This window comes from Sinocyclocheilus rhinocerous, unplaced genomic scaffold (assembly GCF_001515625.1).
Source record: "Sinocyclocheilus rhinocerous isolate Xijiao unplaced genomic scaffold, SAMN03320098_v1.1 scaffold475, whole genome shotgun sequence".
Taxonomy (NCBI): Eukaryota; Metazoa; Chordata; class Actinopteri; order Cypriniformes; family Cyprinidae; genus Sinocyclocheilus; species Sinocyclocheilus rhinocerous.
The window spans coordinates 2034973-2060847 of record NW_015646677.1 but is presented as its reverse complement, the minus strand read 5'-3'; the positions used below and the strand labels follow the sequence as shown (position 1 = coordinate 2060847).

Sequence of the window (25875 nt, the reverse complement as noted above, 5' to 3'; positions counted from 1 at the left end):
TTTTGTGGGGGGGGGGGGTGATAAAAGTTAGTGCATAACTTCTTCAATAGTAGAATACTTTGGTATAACTAATTTATTTGGTATAAAACATAATAATATTCAAACTTGACAAAAATACAACAAAATTAAAGAGTAATATTATTGAATTGTGTCTTATTGCATGTTTTGCTGAAAATCTAACCAGTAATTTGTGCATTAAGTACCAATTAACATTTCATTAAGTAATTTCATTAAACTAGTTTTTTAAATTGCTGTTATCTAATATTTACACAGAAAAATGGTATAGGATTTACCCTGAAAAAAATTTAAAGACCCATAAATTGCTTGTAAATTTCATAAATGAATAAAGCATATAACAGCATGTAATGCATTGAATTAAATGTGAAATTTTGCAGCAGAAAGACTGAAAAAGTATTTGTTCAGATCACTAACCATTGCCTCAGCAAACATCTAGTTACTTTAGATAAGAACTTTTTGCATGACATTAGAATCAACTTTTATGTGAAAGGGCATGGTGATAAGCGGACGTGGATTGAAAACGAAGCGGCTGCGGCGTCTCTCTCGGCTCGGTTTCGTCTTGAGTGTGCCACACACATAATCAGCTTGAAGTGTATTCCTGAGCGAGGTTCTGCAAACCCGTCAAAACTGCTCAAGATTGTCATCAAACTTCCACATGTTCTACTGCTCTTCTTTCCCACAGTTATTAAATGGGCGACTACTTCTCATAATAAATATTGATGAGGCTTTCTTATGACTGAAGCCTGTCTGAGATGAGCTACTTCTCGTAATGGCATCGCTTTAGCTCTTCAGACGGCTAGTAAACCTAAATTTACTTCTGATATTGACTTTTACTAATGCACCTGCACATGTAGTCACTCATGAGTGATGTTTTCCTAAGGAAGCATCACTATAACTATTGACTATACAGAGAGATTTGAATAAACTCTGTCCTTCAATATTAAAATGTGGTGCATAACTTGTTCAACACCATATACCTCTGTTATATTTTGTGTCACACATAATAATAATCAAACTTAACAAAAATACAACAAATGCCAAATAGGAACATTTAATCAACAACACAAAGAGCCTTAATTTGTGTCTTATTGCATGTTTAGTTTGAACTGAATTTTGAACAATTAGAATGTTACAAATAAATTAACCACTTTTTTTGTTATTATCTAATAGGATAAAAAAAAAGATGTTCGATTTATTTTGAAACAGTTTTCACTCAGAAACGGTTTGTAAATTTTACAAATAATTACAAAAGGAATTTTTGAATTAGAAGATTAAAATGAGAAAATTAGATATGGCAAGTAACACATGAATTCAACCTGAAATTTTGAGGTAGAAAGACTAAGAAGTATTTTCTTGTAAAATGTACTCTAATAATCTTTTTTAATCGTTTTAGTTACAACTTTACAAAATTCACACATTTACAAAAACATTTTAGTTACTTGCATTTAAATAAATTTTACCTAAAAGAAAAGAAACTATAAAAATGTTATTTATTTATTTATTTCAACTAGCTGCCAAGGCAACATTTCTTGTTTTAACTTAGTCTAACTTGATGTACTACAATAACTAAAATTAAAACTAAATTAATAAAAGCTATATGGACATATTTACTAAAATTGACAAAAACAAACTTACTAAAACATTAACTAAAATTAATCACAATACTATCTCAATGATACTAAAATAACACACTACTGGTCATAGTGATCTGAACAAACCCATAAGGCTTGTAGATGTGAGGTGTGCTAATATTTTTCTAATCGATTGTATTTTAGGATTTTCATGATAAGAGAATAAATAAATAAATAAATAAAAATGACAGACTACATGTTAGAAACCACTCAGAACATCGTAGCAACTTTTGCACACCTCTTTTTTTCTTTTCCTAGAATTTTATACGCAACCTGTGCAATAGTTAGCAGTGGTTACCAAAAATGATCAGATGTTGAATATGTTATTTGTAAAATAATCTAGGAAAACTCTGCACCAGACTCCAGTCTTGTAGACACCAGCGCTAATCTGTTTTAAACCCCTTTGGTCAGACTGGATTGCTAATTGGGTGGATTTATAGCTGGTTTAGAGACGAGGGCACCGCTAGAAGGTCGTTCAGCGTCTGGACACACGTTTACGTATAAAGACTCTATTGTGAGTTCAGATCGGGGTCAGACACTCGGGTGAGACGAGAGCTAACCGCTTACCATCATCATCATCATCATCCTCTCACACTCACTATCTGAAGACTGACCTGAAGGAAGCACTCTGAATGGTAAGAACATCTATATTGCTGCAGTTTTGTGTAACACGGATTGCATTGCATGAGTTTAGCACATTATTCAAACCTGTGAAAGTGTGAATATGAGACATTTAAAATGTGCAGTGAATAGAAAAACATCTATTGTAATGCCATGTGGTTTTGTATGTATTTATAAATACTACTAAATGAGCTATATAAATGAAGTGTATTTACCCCAAAGATTTAAGACAGAATTAAGCCAGACATCAATAATAAAATGTTAAACATATTAAGATATTTCCCAGTAAAAATGTTATGTCTGAAAGTGAATAATATTCAGTGGATCATATTTTTACATTTACATGTTGTTTTGACTTTACGTTGTTTTTTCCCCATTAAATCCATCCATTGTGCTGTTATTTTTTTTATTTTAGTTTTTGTAATTATTATCCATTTATATAGTGGTTGTCATGATTGTAATAATGTCGCTCGCTGATGGCAAAGCAACAATAAATACTTTAATACTTGTCTATTTAATATGTTTTTGTTAACATTTGTATCTCGAGTCATAAATATTTTGATTTTAATTATGTTCTTTCTGTTTCTGATGATCAAAAACTGTCTGTTTTATTGATTGCAATGTTGTTCAAATATTTTGGGGGAGAAACTGTGATTTATGTATTTACTGTTCACTGCTATGATTTATTATTTTCACACTGAAAGACAATAATTAAGACACCAAAGATAAAGGTTTTGAATTTGTTGTTAAACTTTATTTTAAACTTTATATTTCACATTTATCACATTTATCATTGGCTTCCCGTTAAATTCAGGGTTGATTTTAGAATTCTTCTGTTTGTTTATAAGGCATTGTCTGGTTGTGCACCAAGGTATATCTCTGAACTTCTTGTGCCATATTGTCCTGCTATATGCACTTAGATCTTCGAGTCACTTGCTCCTATAACTGTGCCACGGTGTCGGTACAAATCAAAGGGTGATCGGGCTTTTTCTGTGATTGGCCCCAAGCTTTAATGGTCTCCCCTATCATGTGAGGTCTGCTCCTTCTCTGGACCTTTTTAAGTCTAGACGCAAATCTTACTTTTACTCTTTAGCTTTGAATGTGTGTAATTGTTGTTTTTATTAGTAGATTTGTTTGTACATTGTACAGCACTTTGGATCAATTTATATTGTGTTATATATAATTTATATAAAAAGAAAAAAAAGAAAAAAATGCATACTTGACACCCAAGTTTAGATTTTCGTTTTAGAGATCGATGCAGTATTTGATTAAAAACATACATTATTATTATTATTATTATTATTATTATTATAAAGGTAGTACATAAACGTTTTTATTTGGTATGGGTATTTGCTATATAGCAATGTATAACAATCGCCATGCAAAAATATTATAGGCAATTAAGTAATTAATTAATTTATTGTTAACCTAACTTTAGTTGCATTTAATATTCACAAGAAATTACAGAATAAGCTATAAAAAAATATCTTCGTAAGGTACTACATAAATAAACACCCAAAAAACTTTTGAAATGTTTATCATTGAAAATAAACGCAATCTTTATTATATTCTGTGAGCACAAAACACAAATAAAGCTGGCTAACGCAAATAAGAATGTCATTTAAATACGAAATAAATAAATAGCGTCTGCGCGTCACGTCATTGGTCCGCGCGTACGCCCCGCCCCCCGGAGGCGCTTCTCCCGCCTGCGCCCTGGACACCGTTGCTAAGGAATCCCGAGTACGCGCGAGTGGGTCGGAGGCGCGCAGCTCGAGCGCTGCTCTCAGTGCTCAGACATGGCGGCGGACCTTAACCCGGAGTGGCTGTCTTGCCTGCCTTCCTCATGGAGTTACGGCGTGACCCGCGACGGACGCGTCTTCTTTATCAAGTAAATATCCGCGGGATGGAAAGTTGGGGCTCGGTTCGCCTCGAATGCCTCTCCTCGGTTGTTTTTTCACCTTCTCTTCTCCCCTTTTTTTCTCACCCAACAGTGAAGAAGCGAAGAGCACAACCTGGCTGCATCCAGTCACGGGAGAAGCCGTCATTACAGGGCACAGAAAAACTCCAGGTAAGAGGCTTTTAACGGGGGGGAAAAATCCGCATGAGGAGAAACGCAATCAATGCAGCTGCAGAGCCGCAGCTGTGGCAGAACGCGACGCGCGCAATGTCATTGCGTTCGCGTTGCGTTGCATGCGTGCAGCACACCTGCGCTCACGTTTCTGAAAGGTTGCATGGTCGTTTTTGGCTTTTGATTGACAGCTGTCATTGCTGCTGCACTCGTCGGATCGTTTGACAGCTTGCAGGAGACAACTTTGCATTCCTCAAAACACTCCACAGTTGCGTTATGAAAGCCTTAGCAGTTTTTTGTCACTATTAAGAGACAAAACAAGCTGTATGATACATGTTGATCTGCAGTATAGGGATGCGAGCAGTGCTTGTGGGCATTGAACAGCACTGCAGATCACGGGCACGATGAGAGATGTGCAGCCAGTCACTCTAGAAGATGCTTTTTGCATGCAAAGCTCATTGTCCTCCTGTCTCCTTTTTCAGATTTACCCACCGGATGGGAAGAAGGATATACGTTCGAAGGAGCCCGCTGCTTTATCAAGTGAGTTGGAGATTCGGCTCCTGGCGGAAGGAGGATATTTCGCTCTTGCCTGCTTGTTTGACAGCAGCAGTGGCAGTGATTTCAGATCGCCGCCCCCTCTCACACACACACACACACACACACACACACACACACACTCTCACTCACTCACTCACTCACTCACTCATGCCATATCGTTTCCAGAAATGCTTTCGCTCGCACACTGAAGGCACACACGAGTCGTTAGAGCTCTTTCCCACCCCCGTTTACGAAAAAAGTAATTACTTTGAGGGTGACAGAGGGCTTGACAGGAACCGTGTGATTCAAAACTCTGTTGGCTGAACAGGCTCAACTTGTTGGTTTCCACCGAGTGAATCATGTTAACCCTTGTTTGTACAGCTCTAGTGCGGTTTAAGACAAATCTGTTGCGCCCTTCATGTGGTTTTCATTCGTTTAGCTGGACTTGGTTTGCTTATTTGGGTGTGGAGAGGAGCTGATCGATATTTTTAGATTTTTAAATTGATGAATGTGCCTTTTAGAGGCTTTTTTAATCAGTGAATGTGTTAAAAATGAGCTATATTGTTTATTAGGATCTTATTTGGACATTTTGAGATTATTTGCATCGATGGTTTGCATATGATCAGATTAATACCTTCCGCTTGTGCCATTTACAACATTTTTAGTGGATTTTGATTAAATAGTGTGTGAAATAAGTGTTAATTTAATTTGATTTTAGGGATCTTCTGTGGCTATTTTGAAGTTATTTGCATCAATAATTCGCATTTTATCAGAAACTTGGACTTGTGCCAATTCCAAAATCTTTCTGTGATTTTTCAGTAAATAAGTGCTAATTTTGGTTGATTATGGGGATTTTATTTACCCAGTTTGGGATTATTTACATAAATAATTAGTATATTATCAGATTAATAACTTTTACTTGTGGTTTTTGAGTAAATAGTGTGAAATAAGTGTTAATTTCAGCAGTTTTTTGTGTGCTTGTATTTGCGACCATATCATTTTAATATCCAAACATGCATTAATATGCATCCTTAGCATTGGTCATTCTGTATTGGTTGCCAGGTTTGATTTAAATGTTTATCATTACAAAAATTGCTTGATTTTCTTTGTCAATTGTGCCTTATCATGACCAAAACAATATTATTAGAGTATTATCTTGGATTATCGGTAGCGGGATCATGCAAATCATTTCATTTTGTCATCATTTGTTTGATTTATTGTGCAAAAAAATATAGTGTCATGAATGGGCAGCTTTGGAACCTCCATCTGAAAGCTTTGAATTGAATTTTAGAAATTTCTACCACAAAGTGTTGTTCCTCACTCAATGTGTCATCATTTGTGACTAAAGTCAGTCTGCAGTCAATAGACAATAGGTTGTTACAGATGCTGATATTTTGAACTCTCTATTTAGCAGTGATGATATTTTGACCATTATACTGAGAAAAATTTGTTTTATGTGTAAAATTTGTATGCATGGTGTGTGCTGCTTTTTAGTATTTGTTCCAAACCCATTCCAGCGCTGAACTCTGAGGCTGATTTAACAAAGGGATTCAAAGGGATCCTAAAACTCAGGAGATGCATCTTGTCACGTCAGGATTGACAACTCAACCCTTTCTGGACGTCTGAGGGCATGCTGTCTGTTTGGGCCATGCCGGCGAATGACGATCTAACTGCAATCTCAGCGCTGGACAGATGTAACGACTAGTCTTTTGCTCAAATGCGTCTCTTTATCATAGTCTCTGTGGATGGTTGTTTGCATACAGACTCCCTGGACTCCTTTACCGCTGCGCTGATGATACCTGGAGGCCCAGAGCCGTTTGAAATGAGCCCGTTTTCGCTTCTAATGTTCCTTTGGATCTTCATATTGATCTAAGACGTGCAATTCGAGAAACTTGGAAGGATGAGATCGTAGTGACCAATGTGGAGCCCGCTCATGTTACCGCAGCGGCAGATAGCGGCCGGCCAGAGATTAAGAGTGATGTGGGCTCATTCATTATACTGGCACAAAGTCGCTCTGGGAGTCGTGAAGGAGCGACGCTCGGGAGCAGCAAGTGGCTTGTGGTATTTGATCCATTGGCTCAAGCCTGTCAGAATTCCTTAAAAAGCACTGCAGGCGTGTTAGGAGGATTTTTCTGTGTCACCCAGGAATAGCATGGCTAGCCAGAGGACGCTCAGTGCAAGCTTTGCTGTGGCCGCCATGCAGAGCATTCGCAACACTTTCTAGTCCCAAAAGAGAACAACAGCGAGTGCCCACATTTTTCCAGTCTGCTTTTTTCCACAAGGTCTTCAAAAAATCTTTAATAAAGTAGTTCTTTGGGTAAACTAACCTAGGCTGCATTGCCTGATGGTAAATTTGTTGAAATTAATAAAATGATTAATTTTTTGTAATGTAAAATAAAACTATATGTTACATATACAAAATATTATATTATTGTATAATTACCAAAGAACATATAATGATTCAGTTTGCATCACCTTCATAAATTGAATAAAAACAGAAAAAAGCAAAACCACAATGACGCACATTCTTTATTCATCATTTTGTAGATGTAAAGTTTAAAAAATCGTTGAATTTTATGGAAAAAAAGTAAAATCGCCATATTGTTCCGAGCAAAGTGACTTGAACGCACCTGACGTCGTTATTACGACTTGTCAACTCGTAAGTACGAACGTCCCAGGAGGACTTGAACGCAGCATTAGAATCGATATATTTTTAAATAAATTTAAATGGCAACAAAATGTAAAATTTTAATGTGTAATATAAATATATATCACTTTAATTGTATCTTCACACACATATATATTTATCATATTAAATAATATTCAGATAATTCAGATATTTTAAAATATGCACATACATGGTATGTTTACAGGGTTTAAAGAGACTAAATGATATATATATATATATATATATTTTTTTTTGTGGCCGATCACCTGATGCAATTTTCATTTTTGTGAAAACAAAAACTCTGATTGGTGGATCTCTTTTCTGGATTAATATCTTGTGCAATTCTGCACCTAAAATTAGATTAAACATTTTTTATTTTTTTTAAAAATCACATCGACTTGTGGCTTCTACAGAATTGTTTTGCATTATCGCTAAATATCAGTTTCTCTATGGATGCAATGAATGGGATATTTACTTCCGGAGCTCTACCAACGAACCCTTTTTCTTTCTCCAGTGCTCTTTGAAAAGGAAGATGACGAATAATTGAGATGATGAAGCAGATGACTTATGGTCTACATCTAGAGCGGCGTGTGAAGCTGAGGTTGCGCTGGCCGTTGCAGCGATTGAAAGGCCGCTGTTGTTGTGTAGCTGAAGACGGCTTCTCTTTTTTCTGCTTTTGCTTGGCAGCTGTTGCAGCGTCTTGGGAATGCAGCAAAATAAACAGCTCATGAAGACACTCATGTTGGTCATTAGTTTCCGCCTACTGCCTAGCAGGCCGCAGATTGGGCAGCGTTACAAGAGGCGGAGGATGAGCTCCCTCCCCGTGTCTCGCTCATGCCTTGTGTTGCAAATTAAAGGGGGAATGCGGTGAAGTAACACGCACTCCAAAGAGCGGCAGAGGTTACTCTCAACGAGAGTGCATCTGACTGGATGAAATAACCTTTTATGTGATGTTATTTAAGTGTACTTGTTTTAGAGATGCAATCTGACTGTTTTTTTCTGGGGCGTTTCTGACTGGAGTGGGAAATAAATGGAGCGATGTGTGGAGAGAGGGGGAAGTTGCAAAGGTCACTTATTCAACTGTGGCGTGCTCTTTCCGAATGTGCTGTTTTGTGTTTGTGTGTTTGTGTGTGTGCATCTGTTCGTGTTGTGTAGATGGTTAGATGGGTCATAGCAACACTGGCTTAACCAGTGACCGTCTGTATGTTTGAACAATGGAAGACGAAATAGACTTCTGTTTAGTGTCCCTATAGGGATTGGAATGACTTGACCTTTAACCTTTTCACACAGAAGTTAAGAATGTTCAAACAGATTTTTAAAAATGTCAGCATGTTTAGTATGTACAACATTCCATTTCCATGGCGATGCATCAAGCTTGTCACATGCTGTCACTTTGCTGTCACAGTTGGGTTCCGGAATAAATTAAATTAAAATTAAATAAAATTTAATTTATGCATTTAGCAGACGCTTTTATCCAAAGCGAGTTACAGTGCATTCAGGCTATAAATTTTTTACCAGTATGTGTGTTCCTTGGGAATCGAACCCACTACCTTTTGCGCTGCTAACACAATGCTCTACCACTGAGTCAAAAGTAAAAATCCCATTCATTTTCTCCATAGAGGAATTGATTTTTAACAATAATTTACAAACTAAACACGGACCTTCTTGAAGCTATAAGGTTCATTAATAGTATATGCATTTGTTAACGCCATTTAACTCGCATTATTTAACATAATTTATATTTAATTGTGTTTAACAGTTGAATTTCTGGTGAAAAACTACATTACCCATGATTCTACAAAAGAGTCTCCACCAATCAGAGAATCAAAACAATAGATTGTGCCAAAAGAACCGCCCACTCCCATTAAACACTGCGAATGGTGTAATTGAGCCAGTCAAACTACTTAAATAAGTTATATCTATATCCATCTTTTGAAATTATTGTAAAAATATTGCTTGCTACTGTATTTAGTTATTTTTCCCAACATCTTTATATTTCTCCATTGTTTTTATTTTTATGAATTTTATTTACAATGCTTAAGGGGATTGTAGTTCTCTCTCTCTTATTAAAGCCATTAATTTGTCTTTTTGTTTGATTTTTTCCCCCCCAAATAGTCAAATTCATATTCAAATATTAACATTTATTTACTTCAAATAAAAGTTTTGTAATTTTATTTAAACTTTAAAAAAATTTTTTTTTATCCATATGGGAAAAAATGAACAGGAAAAATACTTCTGAAACCAACGCTGTTAAAAACTGGACAGGCACCTTGAACCTAATTATACAAGGCTTCTGTAAGATTTAGCTACTAGTTAAATAGTGATTTAGCAACCTGACTGTAACTGTTATAAACTGTAGGTTTTGGTGGATGTGATGGAAAAATAAACAAAAGGAAGGCATGGACAGTATCCAATCAAAACATCACTCATTCTGCTGCAGGTGTTTCCACCTCGGCAGGGATGCTGTTGAATGAAATGCCTCTAATGGTCCTCACATGTTTAGCCATGTGTGTGTCGCTCGCCGTCGCTGTGTGAGCGTTTCCTCGTTTCCAGAGCAGCAGTAACGTGAGATGGTGTGGTTTTAGGACAGTTAAGTGGGTCGATGGATGGGTGGAGTGGGTCCACAGTGATGAAAAGCTTCCTAATGCTTCCTGTGACTGTCGAATCATGTGGGGCCCGCTTCCCACTCTTGCTTTCGTTCGCTCGTTCTGAGAGCCATGGGGCGAGTAGAAATGGTGTGAAAGGTTAAATGACGTTTGGCCCTCTGATTGTTTTGACACACGAGCCAGGCGCTGACAGCTCAGTTCAGTGCTCAAGTGATTCCAGTGCAAAATAACAGAATTTGGCTTTGACTGCACAAACTTTTCTTCGACTGCTCTAATTGGATAAAGCAACTCCTTTTGGACTGAAATGGTTCTGGTGCTAGTCTCAGAATCGGCTCTCATTTCGACAGACTTTTGGGTTGAGAGATAATGCCGCTATGTTTCTACATAACCTGACCTTAAACAAGCATGGCTCATCATTGCAGTCTTTGAGTTTTAATTGTAGTAATCATGTTTTTCAAATTGATAGAAATCAATTTCTAATTTGATTTAATTCTCTTAATGCCGTCCAAACTTGCTTTGATTCAATGCTTGGGATTTATTTAAAAGTTGCACTTAAAATAAATAAACCAGGTGAAGTTGTTTTGCAGCTTATTCATCTGAATGGCGCCAAGTTGTGCTTTTCCAGTCTCAACGGCTTTGTTGATTATAACTGGAGCGATCTGTTTAATTTTGTATTATCAGTCTCGTGATGTTTTGCATTTTTTTTTCTTGGTTTGCAACCAGTTTACAAAATTGGCCATTGCAGAGCCAATTTTTCCAGTCCAGAAATGTATTTTATTCATTGGAAACTAGTGATGCTCTAAAATGAATTTGGCTGAAACCGAAAAATGTTTTCTGTCAGCCTTTGTTTGGAAACAGCCAATTCTGTTAATCTTATAATATATTTTAGTGATTACACTTTATCTATTTACTGTGACTCCTCTGTAATGAGATATAGATTAATTTTAACAAGCTGTAGTTTGATAAATATGAAAAAAATATGTATAATTTCGTACACAGTGCTTTTTCTCTATGTTGAAGTTCATGCAGTATTTTCAGCCAGGTGTTATGGTCTGTCTCCTCTAGTTTATAGCTGGAAATTTTCTCACCTAACCAGTTGGTTTAAGACATTAGTCACTGGGGAGCTAATCTTTCTGGCCCAGAAACTAATGATGCACCAAAAAAAAAAAAATGCAGCACTGAAACTGGAATTATTAAATTTATAATTAGTGTTTGTTTGGAAAAAACGATCAATTCTGCTAATTGCATAATAGTAGACTCTGAAATGAGATATTGACATGATATTGACCATTTTTAACAAGCTGTTTAGTTATATAATAAATATACTAATATATAAAAAATTGAATAATTGTGTTGTTCAAAATGGAACAATTTCACATGCATGCTGCTTTTTCTCCATTTCTGTATTATGCAATATGTTCAACAAAATGCTGTGATATGTTTTCTGTAGTTTTGACCACAAAATTTTTACTTGGTATGCACCAAAATCAAACATTATGGCTGAAACTGAAAGATTAGCTTTATTTTGATTTTGTATTGCACTTAACATACACCAGTTAGCGTGACTCTACATGAGATATTGACATTTTTAACAAGCTGTCATGTGGTAAACATGATTAATTATATGATAAAACCTGAATAGTTTCACATGCATGCTGCTTTTTCTCCATGCTAAAATGTCTGTTATGCAATAAAAGTGTTTTAGTCCAGTTTTTTCTTGCTTTTAGCCATATTTTTGATGCATCCCTCTTGTAAACATAAGGAAGACAAGCTTTATGATTGGGCACCAGAACCATCCATCGGGTAACCAGAAAACTCATTCATTTAAGTTACATTAAAGATCTACATTAAAGAATCCAATGTCCAATTCAGTTCCTCCCAGGTTTGTAAGAAGGCCCTTGGGTTGTAGCATTTAGCTCGGTGACAGCACCATTCCAGATGCCAGTGGATGGGTTACTCCGCTGTTAGACACTTGATATCGGCTTCGGATTATTTGTATGAGTGGGCTGCTAAATGAATGGGTAGATGGCAGCTTGGGAGATGATGGAGTGCTCATTAATTCATAGTCAACGGCCGGACGCTCTCCGCAGCCTCAGATTTTGCTGACGTAGAGCCATTAGTCATATCTCAGATGGGGTCAGGATAGACGTTTAAATGGATGGATCAGCGTTCCTCCGACTTGGGCGACCAAGCGTGGCTTTCTGGGTCAGCCCACTGACTATGTGGCGCAACCGGGCCACACGTTTCTCTGAGATTTTAACAAGACGCCAGCGGCGATCGTTCGCTCACAGTTCTCATTAGACAACAAGAACGCGGCTCAGGTCTTGCGCTCAGTGTGCGCATTGTGCCGCCGGTGCCTGGCTCTCTTTGTTGTTAGTGCTTGACCGTGATCGAGCAGGTGATGCAGACGTTTTCCCAGCGTTTCCTCGCCGCATGCGGCCCCTTCCTGCAGCACAACCCGTTTTATCTCGCTCTCCTGCTCAGCGCGTCCTGTGGCGTGATTCAATAGCACCGGCCGCCCATACTTCTCCTGACGGACACGCCAATAGATTCACTTATCCACCGTTTTGACGACACTGTCATTTGTCTAGGCAATTCACGACTGCTTCGGGTTTTTTTTCCTTTAGGCAAGATGCTACAGGCAAAAACATTGGTCAATTTTGAGATTTTGCTTTCATAACATCTTTAGGCTAGTGTAAAGATAGCATTTAAAATACACATTGAAGTGTTTATCATTGCACTTTATCTGTTTGCATCTGTGGATTTCAATTACAGTAGTTTTCTTAAAACGAGTTTTCATCTCTTCTTCAGCAGCACTTACCAGACTAAGCAGTTTTATTCCTCTCTATGTTCTGAAGGTTTTTTACTGAGGGGTTTGTTGATATGTCATTCGCTTGATATATATTTAACATGTATTTAAAGGGGTCATATGATGCTTTTTTAAAGATCATTATTTTGTGTATTTGGTGTAACAGAATATGTTGACATGCTTTAATGTTCAAAAAACACATTATTTTTCAAATACTGTACATTATTGTAGTAGGTCCTCTATGCCCCGCCTCTCTCAAACGCTTCGTTTTCTACAAAGTCCCTCCTTCCGACAAGAGCAGTCTGCTCTGATTGGCCAGCTGAACCAGTGCATTGTGATTGGCCGAACACCACAAGCACCTGTCGGAAATGTAACGCCCCTTACCATAATCGCGAGCTTCATCTTTCAAAATAAATGCAAAGACACAGCCCAAGAGGGGAACAGAGTCGCGTGACAGACACAGTGATGAAGCTCTTATGTATTTGCAGTACACAAGCCGCGATTACGAAAGCTGACTCCACTGTGATGTGATCTCCGCATTACCTCCTCTCCTAGGTTCACGAAACGGTCGTCCATAAAATGCATTGCTGTTCTGTTGTAAGTGATCCAAATAAAGTGCTTTTGCTTTCGCACTGAAACACACAGCGTCTCCCTGACATGGTTGCTTCAACACTAACTGCGGTTACTGACACCATGCCTTCTTTCTTTGCGTGCACATTTGCGGCGGGATTATGCAAATATTTCCACATAGTGGGGTAGATATGTGGGGGCGTGTTAGAATGAGCCGTTTTAGGGGGGCGTGGCAGAGTCTTAACTTTGATAAAGAATATCTCTTTGGTTTTGAGACTTTAGTCTTTGCAACTTCAGGGATCTTATCTATGCACAATCAGCTTGTAACACTCCAAAGAGAAAGGAAAACTTGAAATCGCATCATATGACCCCTTTAACATAATGTGAAAATGCTGTTTTTTTTCTGGCTGTTGACAATATTTTCTGATCGACTGAGTGATTAAATAAAGAGATACCCAAAATCCCTTCTGTAAAAACCTTTAATATGTCAACAAAATTAAACAAGAATTTTGAACCTGGCTTTATCCAATCTTCAGATTTATTTTCTGGAAGCGTGTGAAAATTAGTGCATTTTTAATTAGATTACATTTATTAAACATAACATTTCTGGAAACAGGTAATGCAAAATTTAATGTCTTAACTGTCTGGTCCTGTTTTTTTTTTTTACTTCATCTGAAAGGTAGGGAACTTGGTAAAGGTTTTGGCACTTGCTATGGGAACACCAAAAAAACATGGACATGATTCAAAAAGGTTAAATGGTCCTTAAGGAAATAGTCAAGCTTGTACTGTTTGCAGTAAAAAATGAGATGAATGGTAAGCAAATTTATTGTAGTGGAATTGTTTGGTACTGCGTATAAACAGGTTCTTTTTTTTTTTGCGCTGTTTTGGTGTAAGACATGTTTTGGAAAATATATATTTCATTTAAAATAAATATTATAATAGTATTTTTGTGCATGTCTCCTAATTAGCTTCTATAAGTTTTTTTTTTTTTTTTTTTCACTTTCACTTTTTTGCTTCAGCAATAATCTACCAAGTGGCTTCAAAAAGTTTAACTTGGAAATTTCATTTTCAGGTCTATACTCAAAAAGGTAACAAATGTATCCATAAATATAATTTAGTACCATAAATAAAATAAAAATTAATTAAATAAAAAATATTTTCAACTAAAATATAATACATTAATTTCGCTGGGGGGAAAAAAATCGGTAATTTTTGACCACCACGCAAGCAGTTAATGTGCTGTGATTAATTAACTGGGTAAGTGTGGTTATCAGTCGGTTTACCCTATTCACCTTTATTCGTCTTGCCTTAATAGCATTTCTGGGCTCTTGGCGCTCGCTGCCACTCTTCGATCCTGCATGTTCACATCATTCCTGATGTCATTGGACTCTACACTCCCAGGCTGTGACCGCATTAAGCAAATACACATCAAACAGCTGCTGCTTTTGTACCGACGCATGAATGAGGGGTTTTGTATGTTAGTTTAGTGCCTTGCCACAAAATACAAAGGTTATGTTTATTTTTAACTCATTTTGCCAGCGGTTCTTTTGGAAGATCTTCCTGCACTTCTGATGTAGATCTTTATTTGTGTTATTGCTTTAGTTGCACGTTTCTATACAGGTGTGCAATAGATTTGTAGGATGTAATTGAAGAAAATTAGAGATGGTAGATGCATCCAACAACTGACTAGTCAATTATTGAGGTCGACTACCGAGTTCGATATTTTCAGTGGGGGTACGTTGAAAGGGAGACTCAATTCTCATACAATTGAGACGTGCTGCTTCTTTGAGTGCTTCTGTTGCATGCTAATAGGCATTTAAAGCAGCGCCGCTACGGCCGCTTGTGTACAAAACACCACCTTCAACAATGCATTTCAAAACACAGTCAGTGTCGTGCTTCAGGTCGCCTGCTGCGATCAATGTCCCCGTAATTATGCAGAATCTGCAGGTTTATTAGCGAGGTGATGTGGGGAAATTAAAGGCCAGTATTTTTCTGGAGTCTGGTGCTGTTTCTTCACGGCGTGCGACTCATTTCCAAGCGAGTTTGCAGAAAGAAAGGCTTAATAAACTGCTGGATGTTGGAAACTACTTTTTTTGTAGTAAGTCCAAGCATAAGCGGTTTTGTGTTGTTATGAAGAGGAATTTCTCTTACATGAGGACTTTGATAGTTTTGTGCAATACAAGTTTATAGTTAAGCCTGTTTATTTTTTATTTTTTTGGTTAGTATCTCTTTTGAAAGGCTGGTAGAAGTGACAGCTTAATTATGGCTTCTCAATGTTCCTTTTTACAGTTTTTTTTGTTTGGTTTAGACATACTTTTGATGGATATTAATCGATGTTTTCTCATTTCATATTTACACATTTTAGTCAATTTAATCTGTTTAAAATTGCATCAAAATTTAGTCAACAAAAATAGTGTTTTAGTTGATGAAAAGGAGCAAAATTAAACCAAATATTCAAATGTATTTATGAAAATATTGGTAACACTTTACTTAAAGCCTTTATGTACAATACATTATAAAGGTGTTCATTATCTAGGTAGTAATGCATTGTATTTTGTAATTGTAATTGTAACCAAAGATAAAATGCATTATAATTTGTGAAGGTTTGTTTGTCATGTGTTTTAATGCATAATACATAATACATAATACATAAGTATCCTTATAACTGTGGTTAAAATATTCATGAGATAATATAATGCATTGTAAGGTGCATTACGAGACATAATTAATGCATAATTTTTTTTTATAATGCATTATATTTCAAGCCTTAAAGTGTTACCAAATATTAATATTTATTTTTCATATTTATTTTCATATTTATATTTATGGTTTAAAGTCAGGCATTATTGATTTTCATTGGATTATTCTGGACAAAAATGTTGGAAAACATTATCTCGAGGCTTTAACTAAAATTATTTAATTATTATGTCATCATTGTTTATGAAATCAAGAAATGTGTCATTAACAAATGTTTAATTTAAATGACAAAATTAACACTAGGACTTCCTTTACACAGTGGAGTAGTCACTCAAATGATCCACTGACAAGTTATTTATGATATAAATAAGCAGACTGATAGCCGTAGTCAAATAATATGTGATCCCTATAAATGCAGAAACACGCCCCTAAATGTTTCTCGCTTGCAGTATCGTAATGCCTTTTAGTAACATCATGTATGTCCAGCCGTATAATTGGCTGTTTCTGACCATCCTCCATTCATCTGTTTGTGTGTTAGCGGCTATAATCTGTGCAGAGTATCGCAAATGATGGAGGGCTGCAGCATTTGGGTTTTGGGAGTCAAAGTACTTTTTACTAGTCTCTTCACATCTCTCTTCAGCAAGCCGGCCTGTTGTGACATTCCCATTTTGTTGTCTTTGCGCCGTGATAAGAGCACACTCGCTGATGCTGACGGTTGAGATGTGCTGTCTGATGGCTTTTATCAGATCCGTGAGGAAAGGCTGAGGAGAAAATGGAACAGCTACCGTGATATTGAACAAATTCAAGGTGCTTTTGATTTGTTTGTATCAGTGTGAAGGCTAGAATTAAAACTGTAGCATGTTTAGTTGGTGTTGTGATTCTAGCAATATTCCTTCCATCTATCCATCCTTTTTTATTTATTTTTTTAATTAGATTTTTTTCTTTCTTTTTATTTTTTTTATAATAATAATAATAATAATTATTTTATTAAAAATATTATTATTATTATTTATTTTATTCTTTTTCATTTTATTCATTTCTTTTTTTCTTTTTTTACTTTTTAATTTAATGTATTTTTTCTCTTCATTACTTTATTTTTTTATTTTTAATTCATTATTTATTTATTATTTTTCTTATTGTTATTTTTCTTTTATTTTCTTAAAAATTTTTTATTGTATTTTTCATTTTTGTATCATTTATTCTTTTTAAAAATAGTTTGTCTTATTTTCCTTATTTGTTTTTTTTTCTTTCATTTTTCTCTTTTTAATTTATAAAAAAAATGCGTTCATAAAATGTTCTACTTTTAAATGAAAGTTTATACCGGTTGCCTACATTCTCACTAAGAAAATGTCAAATTTTGTGTTAATGGTATTAAACCTTTTTTTTTTTTTTGCATTATAACATCTGTTGTATCTTAATCATGCTGTAGCACACAGTAGACCCATTTACTGTGCTGTGCTTTCCAAACAAAATTAGAATCATTGCTTTTGTCTGGCGCAGTGCATTTCTCTGTATTCCCTGTACTGACATATTTATGTCCTCTGGCGTTTTATTATACATTTGTAAACAGGCTTCTGGAAGCAGCAGAAGATAGCATGCAAGGACATCCAATGACATAATTTAGTCGCTTAGCGGTATTTCAACAACAGCTTTATTTTCAATAACAAGCATGATTTACAACCCGACCGGTGAGCATTCAGAGGTTATTCACACGCCTGTGTCTGTTTAAGCCAATAACCAGTTTCTAACAGGAAGGCGTGGAAAGGTCAACCTGAACCAGTAGCGACATCATTAATCTAATTGACTCCGCAGAAGTATATTAATTTGCGCCTGATGCTTTTAATTAGTCTTTCAGAGCCTAAACCAAACAAATGTATCACATTAATCCTCATCACGGTCGGATCAGCGAGCGTCTCTCGTGAATTGTCGAACACTTCACAGGTTGAACCAGACAACGGAGGCAGCTGACCTTGAGTGACCTCCGGATGCCACAGCCTCCCTCGGTCCACCAGTCCCACGGCTCTATCGCCGGGGCATACAGAACATTTCACGCTATTCGGCTTAGACTCAGTCCTGAGAGAGATAAGAATACGGTGAAAGGGCCGTGAAACTGAGAGATACAGTATCAAGTCTAGCTCTGTCTCTCTTAGCCGCAGTGAAACATTCTTCACGGTGACTTAGTGACGTATCAAACTGGTGCAGATGATGTTGCTTTTCTTTGAGGACTGTCCTCACAGCAATGCTTTTGTTGCATGATCTTGCAAATGTGGCGTTTATCGGAATAGTTCACCCAAAAAAATGAAAATTCATACCGCTTTTCTTCTTTTGTAGAAAATAAAAGGCGTTTGAATGTTTAAATATGGCATGTCATAGCTGGTTTGAGATCAGTGGAGATCGATCAGGAGAACTGACTTTTGATGTCAAACCTGTCATCGGAATCATATGACTGTGAAACAATTTTATGACTTAAAAAAACTTGTAATATAGTGCATATGTGTGCTCCATTTATAATACTTTTAAGGTGCTTTTATTGTCGTTTTTTGAAGCTCAACATCAATTCGTATTCACTTTTGTTGTGTGGAAAAGAGAAGCCAGTACATTCTGCAAAATACTTCCTTTTGTCTTTTACAAAAGAGAGAACATTTTACAGGTTTGGAGCCACATGAGGCTGAGTAAATAATTACAGTTTTCATTTTTCAATGGTTGACTGTTCAATTTTCTATTCCATGTTTGTTTTCTGATTAAGGCTCAACAATAAAGAAGGATATGAAGGTCTGGGCCAATGAGAGTTTTGTTGGCTTTGTAGATTAGTTTCTCTTCAAAACATCTGTCTCACTTGGGTTGTGGTCTGGCGTAATTTACCGCCACTCCCAAGATAAGTTGGCTGCCCTCTGATCCAAAGGAAGATGGGGTGGATGCCAAAAGAATCAGAGTAATGTGTTTCCTGTTCCTGATGTGTAGCGCGAGAGCTCTCACGATAACGGATGTCGTATTTCCAAACAATCTATATTCATGTTGCTTGTATTTTCAGCTCTTTTTCTCTTATGCAGCCATTGAAACGGCTGCCAGCTGGCGCTTTAAAAAGGATGAAAATTAAATTTTTGCTCCCTTTTACAATGAACACTAAAGCAGTTTTGGACGCCGCCCAATCTTCTAGTAGAAACCAATACGTACGATCAGAGGATATTAACAGTGGCTGTGGTATCAGGAAGCATTCATCCAGGAGGCCAAATCGACAGCCAAACGGAAACTCTTCCACTGTTTATTCTAGTTCAACCCACAAATCAAGTCTGACTCCATGAAAACCTTGTTCGAAGACATTAGCATTCACCAAATGCACACACTATTTCCCAAAGCATCTGGTTTATCTGCAGCTGAAATTGACTTTCTTCTTCTCGAGACGCCCAGCCAGGCCATGTTCACTGACCTGAGCTTTCACATCTCAGATTGGACGCCCTCCTGGTTTCCACAGGGACCTGAGGAGAAACTGTAATTAAGTACAACCTCTCTGTAGCTGCTTTGTACAGGTTTCTGTACTCTGAAGAAGTTCAGTCGAAAATCTCCTACATTACATTATAAATGCTGTTCATTGCTAGAGAGTGGAAATGCAGCCAAATTGTCTAAGAAGCACCTTGCCATTCCTTCCCATCTATTACCGTTATGTGAGTCAGAGCAGACTGCATAAATGTCAGGATAATTGACTGTTGTGTCAAGCTGATGATGTAATCAGCGGTGAAATTTTTATCTGCCTAATAAGCGCTTCTGCATGGAGAGTCTTGCGAACGCTACAGCTTTCTCTGTTCCCTTTATGAGTGTTCTTGTTAAAGGAATAGTTTACCCAAAAATGAAAATTCTGTCATTAATTACGTACCCTCATGTCGTTCCAAACCCTTAAGACCTTCCCGTAAGATTTGTGTTGTGAAGATGAACGAAGGTCTTACGGCTTTGGAATGACTTGAGGGAGAGTAAACAATGACAGAATTTTAGTTTTTGGGTGAAGTATCCCTTTAACCCTTGAGTGAACCTGTTTGATGAGTGAACCCGTACCATATCGTTCAATCGACAGCAAAGACTGGGATGGAACCCACGGCCACGGCAAAACAAAACCAGCTCCAAGATCTTTTCCAGAGGACGGCAAATCTCTCTGCCAGAACTCGCACATGACCTCACAGCGGAGTCATGCGCCTACCGCAGCAAAACAGCTGATGCAGACCGAGTCCGTTTTGGCTGGCTTTAATGTCAAGCACTTCCCTCCCGCTTCCAGATTTCCAAATAGTCCCCTCTTCTAGTAATTCTCACCACTTCCTGTTTGGTACTCCATTCCCATCGGACTGTAATAACAAGAGAAGCCAACTGAGGCATATTTGTGGGTTCCTGCACGTACAAGAGGATGCATTAGCTGTGATGCAGCTATCCATGTGAGACTCATAAATTTCTCCGGAAGGCATTCTTCCAGCTCAGAGTACTAGATTTCATCCAATCAGTTGGCCTGCTCCAGAGAATGCCATTGTGTTTATTTTTGTCAGTGCTGAAGAACAGGCAAAGTATAGATGGGTAACGGAATATACTGCAAGGATTAGATGATCAGGGGATGTTGGCTGATTTATGGATTCATAATCCCAATGTTGGCAGCAAGGTTTTTTAGCTTTGTATGGGAATTTTCTAAAGCGCTCTTGTGATGCTCTCAATCGCCAGTGTATCTGCTGGCACCAAAACCAAGAATTTCGTAGGATTGTCCTCCTCTGCAGCTGAAAAGGCTGAGCGTGACCACTATCACTGCATGCCCTGTTTTGAATCCAAAATGCATGCAAATGTTGCCATTCTCTAATACGAGAATAAAAACAAGTCCCAGCTCATCCAATAAATCTGACCTCTTTTGCATACTTGAGAAACATGCAATCCTTCCACTTAAACTCAACGTACTCATCGGTAACTGAAGTAAACCGTAAAATCTTTTGATTCCAATCTTAAAGTGTTTTCCTAGAAAAAGGGATGTCCCATCGTAACGCCGCCTCTGAGCTTGACAAATGTCACCACCCTAACATTAATCTCTCCTAGTAGATAATCCCATGCTTAATCCCATCTTTGCAGTATGCAGAGGGTGGCATGATAGCACCATTTACTGACCCACAGCCCTGGTTGTCCGACACTACGAGAGCTTTTGCATTCACAGGAGCGGTGTGGAAACGGCCCCCGCGCTAATATGAAGCAGATGTGCTGGTAAGGTGGTGTGGAGCCATGATGTTTTAATTGCATTGAGGTCTAGTAGATTACCGTGAGCTCAGCATGAATGTGCACTGCATTTGCGGCGATCTCCTTAGGGCGTTCTGTTAGGTTGATGGATGGCGATGTGGTCTTGTGTGGCCTCACTCGTTTAAAATAAAATCTAAACTTGGTAGCTTGGTCTTTCGCTGATAGCTCAAATTCTTTACTCTAATGAAGTGTTCGTGGCGAGTTGCTGCTCCTTTAAACTGGACTAATGAGATTTGCTGAATTACTGTCTTAATCACGGACTGAATGGCAAATAGGGGAGGAGATGTTTATAATGATGTGATTTACAGCTCTTTCACGAACCCCCGTCTGTCTTTCCTAGCCCCCTTTTCCATTTACCCTCAACATTTTTTTTTCTACTTGATTTAATTAGAATTTTCAGGCTACATGAATTACTGTCAGGTTGTGGTTGAACAACAAATTAGAGGGAGTGTGCAAGATGCCTACATCTCTGATGAGCATGAGAAGCTTCAAGGTCATGCTAACACTTGACAGATCTCACTTTGGAGCTGCTTGGTGTTTGCTAAGATGTTCTGCATGGGTATTGCTTGGACATTGCTAGTTGCTTATACTTTAAAAATACTTGCTTAAAAATTTAATACTTAGTAATAGAGGTGTTTTTGCATCCGTAACTAAACCAGTCTTTTAGTAAGAGTACAGAAAGTTTCACAAACCTGAAATATACAAAACATGTAATTTTGAGAGAGACATCACTGAAAGTATAAGTTGATAAATTAAAAGAACCGACATAAAGAGTCATTTGTTGAGAAAATGGACTCTTCTTATTGCTCTTGCTTGTTGTTTTTGCATGCAGTCTGCATTGACAAACGTGTGGTTCTTTTTATCCTACCAAATTCAATTTGAACCTTAAGTAAAACATCTCTTCTTTCTCGGTGTAGATCTGGAGAAAAGTAGTGCAGGAAAGTCTGTATAAAATAGTGAGCCATGCCCTTGGGTGATTTTTAGATTATTTACGCAAGTTGTGAAACCTAAACTACTTTAAAGCTAAGTTGGCTCTGGCTTATGCATAAGTCTTAGACGTGCTGTGCATCGCCACGTGAAGTTACTCTGATAAATTATGTTGAATACTGTCGCACGTACTCACCTGGAGGCTCTCCAGAGGTCTGTCAGATCTTCCTAACTCTTGAATTACCCCAAAACTTCCACACACACCCACAATCCCCCTGTTCATCTAGGGGATGACTCATTCTCCCCGTGGCACCATGCAATGACCTCACCTCCAGCGGAGAACAACATCAAAGCACGTGTATGGAACCCCAGTAACGATTCGCGCTTAAATATTTCACCACGTGCACTGTGCCGGCCTCATTAAAGCACATCAGATCTGCACCCAGCGCCGTCTCGCCTAGTCTTGCCAAGCGCTGCACTGCATATTAACGTCGCGACTACAAAACACCATTTACCCAAGAAGTTTTGCCAAGCAAGACCAGTTCCACCATGACCACGCTGTGTCACGAAGCCAAGGGGATCACGGTCTGGATTAGCATGTTTCTCTTTTGCATAAACAGCCAAACAAGACAGCCCTCTACGAACACCTCTCCAGCGGAGAACAACATCAAAGCACGTGTATGGAACCCCAGTAACGATTCGCGCTTAAATATTTCACCACGTGCACTGTGCCGGCCTCATTAAAGCACATCAGATCTGCACCCAGCGCCGTCTCGCCTAGTCTTGCCAAGCGCTGCACTGCATATTAACGTCGCGACTACAAAACACCATTTACCCAAGAAGTTTTGCCAAGCAAGACCAGTTCCACCATGACCACGCTGTGTCACGAAGCCAAAGGGATCACGGTCTGGATTAGCATGTTTCTCTTTTGCATAAACAGCCAAACAAGAAGAAGAGGGGACGCTGGTGGATGGGACATGTCGTTTCTGTGTTAATCTGATCTGAATCTCTCAAGTTCTCTATCCCACACTATGCGCTTATGTGATTACTTTAAAGGGCTGTAGCATCAATGCACCAGCAGATTTGCAGGCCTAGCATATGTGACGGTGGTTTACAGGCAATTTGCATGGTACTATCTTGCGTTGTTCATGTAAACTTTCTCCCGGTTTGAAAGTTGGAGTAATATCAGCAATATTGCATTGCTAGCATGCAGCTCTGGACTCTCGTAGCTCAAACAAAAAGCTGGGCAGTGTTCAGATGTTTGATGTGGTAATTGCCACCATACTTTTATTTGGCTCTCAGAAAATGCCACTACGTGAGGCGACCCTGACTTATCCGAGCTGTGAATAAACCGCACACGTGTAACACTGATTTAGTTTGCATTGATCCGTAAGGTGTGTTCTGGCTCTGATGCCCATTTGCCTTGCACCTTGTTAGTCATTATATGAAACAGCTAGTCTGCTGTTGCACGTTCAAACACTTTGCAGTCACACTAGAAGAAGTCTGGATGAAATCTCAGTCGGTTTTTTTTCTTTCTTTGAGGCCTTGCTTCGCACCAGGCTTCTTTTGCCCTATTAATAATTCACCTGCCAGTTTTTATAATCATCCTGCATAGTTAAATGCCTCTTAGAGACATTTAAAACATGTATGTTGCTCTTCAAAGTAGGGTGGTACTTAATCAGGAATGGCTGTATGAATTTGTAAAACCAGCCTGGAGTAATAGGTGTCTACAGTTGTAATGTGGCTGGTTTGCGGTGAGGTGCGTTGCTGTAGTTGAGGATTGACTCATGTGTGAGTGGCAGGGTCAACAGCATGAGGCCTCTTTTGGTTAGGTATAGTGAATCACTAATAGTTAAGCCTTTAGGAGAATACATCTCTTTTATAGCAGAATAAACTTTTAGCCTACTTTGTCTGTTATTATTATGATGCATTGAATTGCCATAAGTATGTGCAGGTGGTGGTGATAAGTGACTATCTATGGGTGAGTCTTTGAATCATTTATTCAATATATTTGTTCAAAAATACTGACACCGAATGATTCATTCTTCCCTTTTGTTCATAAGCACTGATTTATTCAAAATCAAATCAAGTAAATGTATTTGAATGAATCAGTGAAACCTGAATGAACAAATTGGTTGTGTTTGTGTTGATCATTGAATCATTCATTCAACCAATTCGTTCAACACCACCATTCATTCAGGAGTGAAACAAGTGTCCATTTGTAAGTGGATCACTGAATGATTCATTCAGCTCATTTGTTCATAAAAACGGATTCATTCAAAATCAAATGAAGTTTCTGTATTTATGGTTAAATAATTGAATCATTCATTCCACCATTTTTTCCCATTTAGGAATGTAACGGTTGACTGTGTTTGAGTGAATCACTGAATGATTCATTCAACCAATTCATTCAACACCACCATTCATTCAGGAATGAAACAAGTGACTGACCACTCATAAGTGAATCACTGAATGATTTATTCAGCTCATTTGTTCATAAAAACTGATTGGTTAAAAATGGAATCAAGTAACTGTATTTATGAGTGAATCATTGAATACTGAATGAACAAATTGGTTGAATGAATGAAACAGTTGATTGTGTTTGTGTTAATTATTGAATAATTCATTCAACCAATTACTTTACACCACCTTTCATTCAGAAATGAAACAAGTGACCCTTCATAAGTGAATCACTGAATGATTCATTCAGCTCATTTGTTCATGAAAACGGTTTTGTTTAAAACTGAATCAAATGTATGTGTTTATGAGTGAGTCATTGATTCATTCACTCAACTGATTTGTTCAACAACAGTGATTTGTTCGGGAACAAATAAGGTTACGGTATTTGAGTGAATCATTGATTCATTCACTCAACTGATTTGTTCAACAGCAATGAGTCATTCAGGAACAAATCAGTGGACAGTGTGAGTGATTGAATTCACTCAGAAAATCGCTCTCCTAATTTGTTCAACAACATTCAGATTCATTCAGGAGCTAATTAAGTGACCATTCATAAGTGAATCATTGAATGATTCATTCACCTCATTTGTTCATGATTGGACTTTGAATTAATAAGTGCTCTGTATTTTTCAAAGAGTTATTGAATCATTCATTAAACCAGTTTGTTCAACACCACCAATTCATTCAGGAATTAAGTAGCTGTGTTTATGAGTGAATCACTGAATTGAGCGACTGTAGCTGGATTCAAAACAGCATGCTAGCTTCTTGAATACAAAAAATATTGAGTTGTATGCTACTCCAGTCATTGCAGGTGCTGTGTCTTTTGTATGTATGCATGTGTAAACGTGCATCTTGTTGTTCGACAGCAGATCTTGCGGTTCCTCCAGACAATCCTCTGCTAATGCGCAGCTCAGCCCAGGACTGCCTTGCACTAATGAGGTTACCTAGCGTGCTAAACCCATTTGGTGCGAGGTGATAAAGCGGATAGAAAAGAGGATGAGCAGAGCACA

The 25875-nt window shown here is 37.7% G+C and overlaps 1 protein-coding gene across 1 annotated transcript in view; it reads left to right on the top strand.

Moving 5' to 3' along the window:
- The first annotated feature begins 4003 nt into the window (after positions 1-4003).
- Positions 4004-25875, top strand: part of LOC107707963 (pleckstrin homology domain-containing family A member 5-like) — a 179696-nt gene continuing 157824 nt past the window's right edge. Inside the window, exons 1-3 of the mRNA XM_016512084.1 lie at positions 4004-4158; positions 4262-4338; positions 4821-4878. Coding sequence (XP_016367570.1) covers positions 4067-4158; positions 4262-4338; positions 4821-4878 — 227 coding nt within the window. The 5' untranslated portion in view covers positions 4004-4066. The remainder of the gene's footprint in view (positions 4159-4261; positions 4339-4820; positions 4879-25875) is intronic.